The sequence below is a fragment of the Elephantulus edwardii genome, unplaced genomic scaffold (assembly GCF_000299155.1).
Source record: "Elephantulus edwardii isolate Elephantulus edwardi_28Jun2011 unplaced genomic scaffold, EleEdw1.0 scaffold00114, whole genome shotgun sequence".
Lineage (NCBI taxonomy): Eukaryota > Metazoa > Chordata > Mammalia > Macroscelidea > Macroscelididae > Elephantulus > Elephantulus edwardii.
Window position 1 is genome coordinate 2,004,219 of NW_006399864.1, and position 12,005 is coordinate 2,016,223.

Consider the following 12,005-nt stretch of genomic DNA (forward strand, 5'->3'; position numbering starts at 1 on the left):
TAAAATAAAAAACTTTTTTTCCTAAAGGCTTCTCTCTTACATTTTATATACTCCTAATTCTTGGCTCTCCTATTACTCCAGGTAAACAGAGACTAACTGCTATGCCTTGGATAACTGCTCACAAGCATTTAAGCCTCCCAGGACCGAATCAATGAAGTAGGAGGTAGAACAGAAGAACCACACACTTTTCTGAGGCAACCATTAGATGTCTCGTGACCATAAACTACCAAAACAAGAAAGCAAATTGTAGGAAGTGTTTGGTTGTCGTGGTGCCAAAAGACATATTGATCAAAATGTCTTTCCTAGCCATTGATGAACTGTTTATTTTGTGCTCAAGAATTTATTGTATTAAAAAGATAGGATTTGCATGTGACACAAGCCCTACCCTACTAGAGGCTTTTATGAGCTCACTGCTAACTCTCTTTTTGGGATGCTGGCTAGCCTGAGACAGTGGGACACAGCATCTGGCCACACTGCTCACCAGTCTCTGCAACACCAGCCTGAATCACCCCCAGTCCTATGAGGCATTCTTCTAATGGGTCTGAATCTCTGTGAGCCCCCTGAGCAAAACATCGAACCCAGAGGTCAGAGAGGAGCGAGGTAACTGTATGAGGGAGGGAATATTGATGCTAGAAATCATGGACTTACACAGTAGAGGAAACGTTTGAAATACTGTTGAGTCTGCACTTCTTAGCTGAACAAATTAGGAATAGAGCTGTACACAGCAGCCTCAAATGCTACTCTCTTTTTTACCACTACAATACACCTATCACACAACTTTTGCCAATTCCGTTTACAGACAAGTGTACAATTTACTGATAAATTACAGTACCGTAAGTTTCCAGATTACAAATTGTCAAACTTAAAAGCTGTACTTAAACTTGCACTTGTCCTTTAATGCTATGTAAATCTGCCTTCAAATTAAAAGAAGGGAACTAATTACTAGTTACAACAACTCTTTCATCAGAATCACCTCCACTCGCTTCGTGAACAGCGTTTCAATCACCGAGGAGTCTCTAAGATTTTCCTTGCACTAAATCAGCCAACCAAACCTACTGCTGGTGAGTCAATTCCCACTAGCAGTGACTCTCCTTTGGGCATCTGAAGTTGTGGCACCAAGACTGGAGAAAAGACTCAAAGACAAGCTACCTTATGCCTATAATACAATCTTGAATGCACAAAGCAAAGAAGACTTGAAGTGCTTACCAAAAAATGTCAAAGATCACAGCCTTCAATATGAGTTACACTTCAATGTCAAAAAAACACAATGGGGGGAAAAAATGACAATGGACCAATAGGTCCACCTACATCATTGATAGGGAAAAATCTGAAGTTGTTAATGATTTCATTTTAGTTGGATCCACAATAACACCTATGGGAGCTGTAGTCAAGAAATCAAAAGGTATCTTGCACTGGACAGGTCTACTTTCAAGGATCTCTATAAAGTTCTCAAGAGGAAAGTCAGTCGGACTCAAGAGATAGCACTTTTCTGTTTTACATGAAATTTGGACAACAAATAAGAAAAAAACGAAGAGGACCCAATGCCTCAGAATTGCAGTGCTGGTGAAAAGTTCTGAATAAACCATGGGTTGTCAAAAGAACAACTATGTCTTGTAGGAAGTCCAACAACAGAGTTCTTCCAGAGGTAAGGATATTGAAACTTCATCTGTTATATTTTAGTTATCTTGTCAGGAAAGACCAGTCCCTGGAAAAAGATATCATGATGGGAAAATCAGAGGGTCAACGAAAGAGAAGAAGACCCCCAAGAAAATGGACTGACACAGTAACTGAAACAGTAGAGTTCAGTAAGGTAGAGATTGTGATGTACGTCTAAGATAGGAGAAATGTCTGTTTCTCATAGGGTTCACTGTAAATTGTGGTCAACACAACTGCACCTAACAACAACAATTCTCAACAGGAAGACATTGTTTCCATCTTTCTCCTATGGAGTTTTTGATAGGTTCAAATTTCTGACCCTCCAGTTGGCGGCCCAACACTTAACCCACCACATGAATGAGCTCTGTTCCTAAAAGTATCTTTTATGTTAAATTCATGGTCAAATCAGAACAGGTACCTATGTTTCTTATTTAGCCTCACTGTATGTTGTTAGCACAGGAACAGAGCTCATTCATAACCCCAGGGACTGCTGTAACAGGCTGTGCAGCCCTACCGTCCTTCATCATTGAGGTTTTCCATTACTTCATGTTCTTCTTCCCATATACCAGCTGTAACCCTCATGAAATGTGTGGCTAATTGCCCCCATGAGCACGTGCCTTCTTTGCCATGAGACCAGAATCACGGAATGGTGCCCAACTACCATTACTGAACATTTTTATCCAGTTCCTGATCAAGACAGAAGGAATGTAGAGCATAATTTCTAATTTTCTTGTACTTTCTAGAGACCCAGAGGTTGTTCTAGCCCTTCATCTAATGCCCTGAGATAAGTTTTAAAACTTAAATATCCCCTGAAGTATTTTTAAAGCCAAACCGCAGCTTTGCTTAACTAGTAAAAAAAGTATGTCAAGAGAATGATGCTCTCCTTAGAACAATCTAAATGGGATCAAATGGATAACTGAAATTCAAAAGATTAGAGATTCAGACGATAAGAATGTCAGAGGGCAGTGAGTTTATATTAATGAGGGAGAAATAACTCAGAAAAGAAGGGTGAGAAAGGGTGCACAAATCAAAGAATAGAATCCATGTCAGTGAACTGTACTCGTAGACACTGTTGAAGCAGTATATTTCGCTGTGCATATTCACAACACCAAGGAAATAAATAAAATTTCAAAAAAAAAAGATGCTTATATCATCCTTTCTCAGATCTCTAATCAATGTCACTCCTCTCAACTCAACCCAGGCATTCGCTGCCTTCTTATTCTGGTTTGGTTTATTTTATTTTTACAGTCCTTATTTTCATATGACCTTCTATTAATCTTTTTTTACTTTGTAATGATGTCCTTTTTCCCACTAGAAAAAGCCCTATAAAGACTTCGCTGATCCAGTGTCTGAGGTAATAACTGAAATGCTGAGCAAACCTCAGTAAACATCTGCTTAGTATATTCCCACGATCACCCAAACACTTGCCTTGGGGCTACAGACAAGGAGACACCCATACAGTTAAGACAGACTATTCAAAGGTGAGATGGTGGTCATCAGCCTGTGAGAGAGAGAGGAAGATTATAGCCACTTCCACAGGACAGCACTGTTTTCTGTCCATGAGCACCCTCCCACTTCACATCTCAGCAACCGCCCTTTGGTTCTCTCCTTTGTCAATTAAATAACTGACAAGGGCATGTTTATATTTTTCTATTAATACACAACATGATCTAGACTTGTAATCCCTTCAAGTCCCTTAAAGCACTAGGTTATGTTGTTGTTGTTAGATGGCATCAGGCCAATTAAAATTCCCAGTGACCCTATGAAAGGGATCCGAAGCCTGCCCTATCCTGGGTCATCCTTATTCTCAACGATAAACTTGAGCGCACTGTTACTGTCACTGTGTTAATGTGTCTTGCTGAAGGACTTCCTCTCTTTTGCTGACCCCTCTACCTTTCCAAGTATTGTTCTCAAGGAGTAACCCCTTCTAACAACATAACCATAGTGAGTGAGACAGAGTTTCATCATCTTTGCAGCCAAGAAGCACCATAGTTGTATTTTCTCTAAGACATATTTTTTTTTCTTTTGGCAGTCCATGAATATTCAGTGCTTTTCTCCAACACCAAAACCTATAGGAACAGATTCATCTTCTGTCACCCTTGGTAACTGTCCAACTTTCAGATGCATATGAAGTAATCAAAAGACCATGGTCTGGATCAGGTGCTCCTTAGTTTTTCAACTGATGTCACTGTACATCAGCAGTTCCTGATAGATTTTTTCCCCCCAATGCAATATATTGTTTTGGTTTTTTTTAATCTCTTGACTGCTAGAACCAAGGGTGCTGACCGTGGATCCAAGTAAGACAAAATAGTTGACAATTTCAATCTTTATTTCCCATTTATAATGTTACCTCATGGCCCTCTGGCAAGGATTTCCATTTCCTTAAGGCTGACCTATAATCCATATTGAAGGCAATAGTCTCCAATATTCTGCAGCGAGTGTTTTAAGTTTGCCTCACTTTCAGCAAGCCTCTGCATAATGCAAGTTTCTGATGTCCTTCTCTGATCCTAATGCCAATTCATGTTTATAAAGTTCAGGTTCTCAAATTAATTGCTCAATATACACACTGAATAGGTACAGAGAAAGGATATTGTCCTAATACATTTATTTTATGTTATTATTATTAATATTTTAAACCACACGGTCAAGTGTCCCTTTGCTTTGTTCAGACAACAGCCTCTTGGTCTCGGTATAAGTTTCAGGTTATACAAAATAAATTAGTCCTAACGTGAAAAACTATTGGTTTGTGTATCAGGGCAGAGAGTGACAAATGTTAACTTCTGCAGCGAATCCGGTCTTCATTTTCAAATAATCAGTTCCAGGTTTTCCTTGTTTCTACGCTGTTTGTTATTTTTGTTTATTTGTTTCTCTGATCCACTGACCTTTGTTCTCTTTTTCCTACTGTCTTTCGTTCTTCCTATTTATATCCACCTTTTCCATTTTTCACTTTCCAACCTTGGTAGCTAAACCAAAGGTCACGTGCGGAATAATACAGTTTCACTTGGTTTTTGAAGGTTGAAAGCACAGTTTCGTTCTGAAAGTAGGAAGGTAGCCAGCCACCAGCAGCGGCAGAAGGCTCAGCAAGTGCACGGTGACACAACAGACAAAGAGTTTGGTTCCTTTGTTTCAAAAATGTGCTTTTGCCTCATCTGTTTCAATGCAATACACACCATTCCTCCGCCCTTTTCTGTCTTCCCTCAACCCTGATGTCAGTCCCGTTTTAGAACAGTGGCCCTATTCAGTATTTGTCCTTTTGTGACTGAGATATTTCACTCAGCATAATGTCCTCCAGGGTCATCATTTTGCATACTATTTAATGAGTTCCTCGTTTTTCAATGCTGCATAGTATTCCATTGTGTGAATATACCAGAGCTTCTCTATCCATTCAAATGGGTATTCTTGTCATTACCGAAGTCCAGAGTGAAGGCTGCATAGTGGAGTGGACTTGGGGGAGGTATTGCATAACAATGAAGGAGTTTTTCTTTTCAAGGAGAAGAGTGAATGGGGAGCAGGGGTGGGCAGGGAGAAAAGTGCAACAATGAATGACTGAAAACCCTAAGTCTCTGTAAACTTTCATTAAAATTAACTTAAAAAAATGTGCTTTTGAACTTCCAAGTGTCTTCCTACCCCTGCATGTGACGGCCACAGATCGTGTCTACCTACTTTGGAAAATCCTGGAAGCATCAGATTTACAGAAATTGCCTATCCCAATTCTCTCGATTTACAAATGAGGATATAGAGGCCAAGAGAGGTTAAGTGACTCGCCAAGAATCATGGAATAAATAAGCTGATAGGGTGCAAGTTGCAAGGAGAAACCAGTCCTTGGAGAGGGACATCATGCTTGGGAGGCTGTAGGGCCAGTGCAGAAGAGGAAGACCCTTGATGAGATAGATTGATTCAGTCACTGGGGTAATGGGGTAGGTATCAGAGATAGTGAGGTTGTCACAGGATAGAGCAGGGTTTAGGGCTCTTGTACACAGGGTCGCTACGAGTCGCAAGCAACTCGACAGCACACAACATCAACAAGGGTGCAGAGACCCACACTGCTACACGAAGTCTGCCAAGAATGAGTGCTGGGGGGTACAAGACACCCAACGGGTTCACGGAAAATGTTGGGGGGGGGTGTAGATCAATAAAAAAGCAAAGAACAGATTGGATATGAATACTGAGTCATTTTAAAAGTTCATCAATCTACTACCTAAGATGTTCTCATATCTTTTCCTTTTTTTCAAAGCAAATAAACACATGCCACTTACCAAAAAAAAAAAGGCTAGGGCAAAGTACCATTTTGAAAATATATCTCAGGGCCATTTCTTTTCTCATGTTTAATAGTTTTCAATGTGATCTCTTCTACACTTAGTGACTGTTTCACTACACTGACCTCTGGCTTATACCTTTAAGCAATCAAAAGCAGCTGATTTTAATGTAGCAGCACTTCAGTGTAAAGGAGTTAAGGCTGCATTCGTGGGCGATCAGGTTAAGATCAGCTCCAGTAGGAGAAAAACCTCTACACATATGCTGAAAAGATCTGAAAAAAATGCCTGTGTTCCCCAGCTGATTACGACTTCCATTCTTGCATGGTTTGTCAAAGCAGATCACTAAAATCAAATCAAGATGTAAAATGGGATAAAGTCATGTTTCCTCTCGATTCTTCCATCCTCCCATTAATTGCCGTGACGCACTAAAGAAAAGCACTTTTCTCAGTCATACCTGAGGCAAGGTGGGATATACCACTGGAAATGATGCCAATTTCTATCAAATGGGGCTCCAGTTCCAAGATTAATTTTCTACTTTTCATCCCCTACATTTGTTAGTAAAAAGTATTTTATGGCAGAGTAATCTGCCACTTCCAGCAATAATCAATTAAATTTTCATTCTCTTTCTAATAAAACAAATCCAAATCTCAATATAACTTGTAAAACCTCCTGAACCCAGAAGTTTCTTTTAAGAAATTGAATTTATCACACTAAAAATGACTAGCACAGTGAGTGTTGTTCTTTCCAATAAACAAACTTGGTAAAAAACCTAAACATGAATGAAATAAAAATGTACTACTGGTTCATGTGTTACAAACCCAGAATATTAGTAAACCATATAGAGGCATTTGAGCACAATTTGAATTACTGACAGTGTCAGGCTATATTCCATTAGAGACAGTAAACTGTTGTTAGTAGCCTAAAAAATACGGATGCAATAAACATTATAGTTTAACAATTTAGCTGTTATCTACACAAGTTTCAAGCAAGGCTGGGCTAGGTCAAAACACAGGATTGTGGAGGGGACGGAAAAGTCCTGGTTCATGTTACACATAAGCATGATTGTTATAGGAGCATTTTCAGGTTAATTTTTGCTATTAACGTAAACCACAATTGGGGGGACCATGTTGCTGGAAGAGGAATCAGGGGGTAGTTATATAAACAATATACAACAAAGAAAGCCTTTCTTTGCCGTACCTGAATACATCAGGTTTGTTTTTAGGCACAAGGTTGCAGGTTAAACGCTCTCAGCTATCCAAGAAGTGGCTTATTAGTTTTGTAAGAAAATATTTTCTTATATTTTGACTGAAAAATACCCAGTTTAAGGGAACAAAACCATCCTTGTTAGTGAAAAGCAGACCCAAGAAAATGTTGTTTCAAAAAACCAAGCAAAGAAAAAGCAAAACTAATTCGAGAGGAAAAGCTGTTTTCCCCAATAGTAGCTTCTGAACCTGGAGCTAATAGTTCTCAAAGGCTCTTTGGAGTCTTCAAGTTTTATCTTTCTCCATGGGTCATAGATATTCTCTATGAAGCAGGATAATATGTATGTGAAAACGGTTTCAAAATATGTGAGTTCTCTTTCCAGACTATAGTCATAATATTGAAAAATAATGTACCAAGAGAAAGAATGAAGGAAATAAAAGCTTTGATTCTTTCACAAGGCAATTTTCCAAAGACAACTTTGTTGCTTTCTTGCTTTGTGCACTAGAAAATACCAATTTCATCCCTCGTAATATATGGTAGTATCTGCCAGTGATAAAATCGAGTGACACAACTGATGCTTTAACAATCACTGTGTTAACACTGAAAACTGCAACTCATAGTATTGATTTGGCTTCCAGTACCAGAGTTATGTACACGCTGCTTCCAATTCCTAAATAGGCCTAATCTTGTTATTAAAGAATAATTACTACAAATCAGCACAATTACTACAAAAATACACATAAACACACAAATACCAGTAGCTGTTTTCTACAAACTACTATCAAAACAAAAAGGAATAGTCAATTGTGGTAACATTAAAACATCACTTATTCCTCCCACTGTTTGGGAAAGTTTAAGTTGTCATCTTCAACTAGTCATGATGCAGATGATTCTAAAGATCCCATAAACTTCTCCATTTGAAACCCTTTTCAAGGGAAAGCTGGCTGTCTCTCTTCTCTCAGAATAGCTTCAAAGGCCTGGTTTCATGTGAGCCTGGTTTCATGGTACATGGACCAAATACACACGCACAAGTTGATGCAAACTTGGTTGCCTTTTGAAAATCTCATTTGGAATCTACTCTTCCAAATGATCTTTTAGATCTCATGAAATTAAGTTTACGTTATATTCTTTACAAGTATTTGTAAAATATTTGTCTCTAAATAAGCACAGTGTAGAGTTTTTACTCATTCCCAATGGCTATTATCAGGTTTCCTTCATGGATAAAGAATCCCACTTGGGATAAAAGGTGGCTAGAGTAGGGTGAACTTAGACAACACACAGCACAAAGCTCTAATTATCCACACTTACCTCCAGGACAGTGTCTCAAGAGCGCCACACATCTCCTGGACTCAGCAATGGTTGGGCATGGTATCGTATCCTTTGCTGGCTTTTTAACAATTTGCCGTGTTCTGGTTTCCAGACCCCACTTAAATCCACACGTGCGATTTCTTCTGATACAGTTTCCCCATTCGCTCCAATGGGCAACTTCACATCCTTCTAACAAAAAGAAAACAAAATAGCAATTTGGTATCCATGTGCTCCACTGTCACAAAATTCCTCCATTAAATCCTCCACTCCCTCTCTTCCTTCAGATACCAAAAATTAAATTTAACAGCCCACAAAGACCTATACTTGTCTTTGGGGAAGAATAAATTATCTCAAACAAGAAACAAATGCCATTAAAGTAATTACACAGCTGTGACTTTCAATTTGTCAGAGTTCATTTTTTTGGGGTTGTATTGTTTTTGTTTTTGTTTTTTTTTTAGGGAAAAATACTGTTTCATTCCAATGACACTGAAGTTTGTAATCTTTAAAAGATCTCACAGCTAAATTTAAAATAAAAGACACTATTTACACACCATAACAGAAGACAAATTTTTTTACAAGTCAATTTTGAATGCACTTCCCACCAAATCCACGACATGTTTGTTTTCTTTTAAAAGCTGTTGAGTCGAGGATGAGAGATTGGTTTGCATTTTCTGATTCTCCAAATTCTTCCAACGGGCATTTGGAAACTACTGTATTTAGTAGCATTCACTTCCTAAACAACATGCCTCCAGAAACTCTATGAACTTTGATAAATGTCGATAGTTGTGGAGGGTCTTCAGGCCTTTTGTTCACAGGGTTGCTATGAGTCGTGCTCAACTCAAAGGCAATCAATAACATTTTCTATGTTGGCGTTATATCTTACTAGAGTTTAAAAAGTAAACTTGGAAATTATTCCGTAACATTTTAAAAAGGTCTTTTGCAGCAGCTTTGCCCAATACAGTATGTGCAAAAGGGGCAGTGCAAAAAAATACAAAGGTATTCTCATCAAGTCAATGGTCTTCAAATAAAAAAATCCTCAAAAAAGCGCCTATCATATAATTTAATGAGGACATAGGGCCCACAAGCCACACAAGGTATTTCAGCATTCTTAATCTCCTCTGGCATCTGGCCACTCTTAGATTTTCAAAGCTATTTTAGGAATTTTCTTCAGGGTAACACAGACCACTTACTTTTTCATTCGTTGTCTTAAAAATCTCCATTGAGTATCTGTAGACTTCAATGTAGGAGCCCTGCCTCACGAAAGCAATCCAGCTTTAAATTACACCCTTCCAGTGACTTTCCCGCTTCCAAGACAATGTTCCCGCATGTACATGTTCATTTTCCCACAAACAGAAGCACAAAGCACACCTCTCCCAATCTCCCGCACATAAATGTCTTCTCTGCAAGTTTTCCAGGGAATATTTACAAACTTTGTCAGCAATACTTCTGCAGAATATAGTTGCTTTTCATTTAGGACTTTCTTCTAGAGAGAAGAAAAGTCTCGTTTTTAGCTCTGTGGTACATGGCGTCAGCTGCATAGCACGTCAGGTAACATTCAGGAGTGAGAAGATATCTGAATCCATTACACCGATGATTAGACACGGGCATTCATCACCATGCAGCCACTGACGGATCTTTATCTTTTAATCCATTATACAAAAAAGGCTAAAGTATTTTGGAAACACTCAAAGACACAAAATGTATAAAGTGGTCCCAATTATTATTCACAGATGGTACACATCCTATGTGTAAGTCAGAGTATGTACACAAAGTCTCTAAATTTAGTGACTAAGTACAATTGTTCTAATGTTCTTTTCAATAGACAGTCTTCAATAAAACATATTTGGTAGACACAAAAAAATCTTCAAATTATTTTTTGAGAAATGTGGTTAAGAAGACTATCAATACACATACAAAAACAATCCAATGGCTAACAGATACGGTTGTTGTTGTTGTTGTGCACCATTGAGTTGGAACTGACCCACAGCCGACCCTCCAGTGGGTTTCAGAGGCAGTAATTTCACAGAAGGAGATTGCTCATCCTTCTCCTGTGGAGCAGCTGGTGGTCTCGAACCAACTGCTTTCAGTATTGCAGCACAGCTCCTTGCCACTAGGCCACCAAAAAACAAGTTGGGAGCTCTGGTGGCCTAACTGGCAAGAAGTTGCACGGCAATCCCAAAGGCACAAGGTTCGAATCTACCAGATGCTTCCCTGGAGGAGGAGGGGCTCCTCCTGTCCTTGTGGGATCAGATTTGACAGTACACAACAAAGAAAAAAAGCAAAAACAAAACAAAACAAACCCCCCTCCCTGTAATTTTTCTCCAACAGTTACTACCAATTTATTAAGATACTATGAAATGGAGAGATCGTATAGATCATAAAAATGTTATTACCAATATATAAGTAGTTTAACTCGACAAATTGGAGACTGTGATGCAATATACAACACTATTGATCATGATGCCTAAAGAATTCAGAATGTCTGCATAAAAAATCATTTTTAGGTATAATTAGCAAAGAGAAAACAAATGGGGGATTTTGCCAAATATATCCAGCCTACATTTTTAAAGGACTAAGTGTTAAAGTAAAAGTTCCAGTTGAAGACTTGCATGAAAAACCACTCACCCACACATTCCATGGTTTCCTTTAATGGTGCAAAACCATCTGGACATTCTTCAAAGCAGCGGCCTCTGTGCAAATAAAAGCCTCCTTTGCACTTGGTACAGAAGTCTTTGCTAAAGCAAGAATCACAGTTTTCTATTCGGCATCCTTAAAAAAGAAATGAAAAGAAATTCAAGGGAAACCATCTAGCAAAGAAATTTGCAAATACAACTTTCACAAACGCACCATTTAACCCCACTGACATTGTAAGGATCCGAGAAATGCCTTCTAGACCATCTGTTCCCCAGTGCCACCTTTTTTTCTAAGTCCTTCCCACCCTCTTCTAAGAGTGCACCACATTAGTAACGTAAGGGAGAACTAGCCGTTCCACTGCAGTCAGCAAGAGGAGACCTGTCCTTGCAACTGTCCAAACGATTAAAACAAAGGAATAAATATTATAAAAGGAAACACCTTCATTCCTAATTGCTTTGCTGCTGGGATTAAAATCTGATATGCCCTTCAAAGGGCCTACCCCCCCCCCAAAAAAAAAAAGAAAATAACCCACTTCTTCTAATTCAGGAAAATAAATAAGCTAAGAAACGTAATTTTGAAAATACTTTAAAATGCATGGTCTATTTCCTAGTACACAGTCAACAGTGGTGTCTACTGTCGGACAGTAATTTGACTTGGGGAAGTAGTTTTCTCACACATCTTCATTTAATCTTCACAATAATGTCATGAGTATTGTAATGTTAATAGTAGTATCTCTGTTTTACAAATGAAGTTGTTGCTGTTATGTGCCATAAAATCACCTGTGACTCATAGCGACCCTAAATACCACGGTCTTAAACTCTTTTCTATCCTGTACCAATCTCACCATATATGACACACCTCCCCCATTACACCAGTCACTAAATAGATCCATCTCACAAAGGGTCTTCCTCTCCTGAGCTGTCCCTCCACCCTCCCAAGCATAACGTC

General features: G+C 38.8%; 1 protein-coding gene across 1 annotated transcript in view; it reads right to left on the reverse strand.

Moving 5' to 3' along the window:
* Positions 1–12,005, reverse strand: part of RSPO2 (R-spondin 2) — a 185,272-nt gene that overhangs the window by 51,197 nt on the left and 122,070 nt on the right. Inside the window, exons 3-4 of the mRNA XM_006892347.1 lie at positions 11,049–11,192; positions 8,420–8,612 (exon numbers count right to left, since the gene is read on the reverse strand). Coding sequence (XP_006892409.1) covers positions 8,420–8,612; positions 11,049–11,192 — 337 coding nt within the window. The remainder of the gene's footprint in view (positions 1–8,419; positions 8,613–11,048; positions 11,193–12,005) is intronic.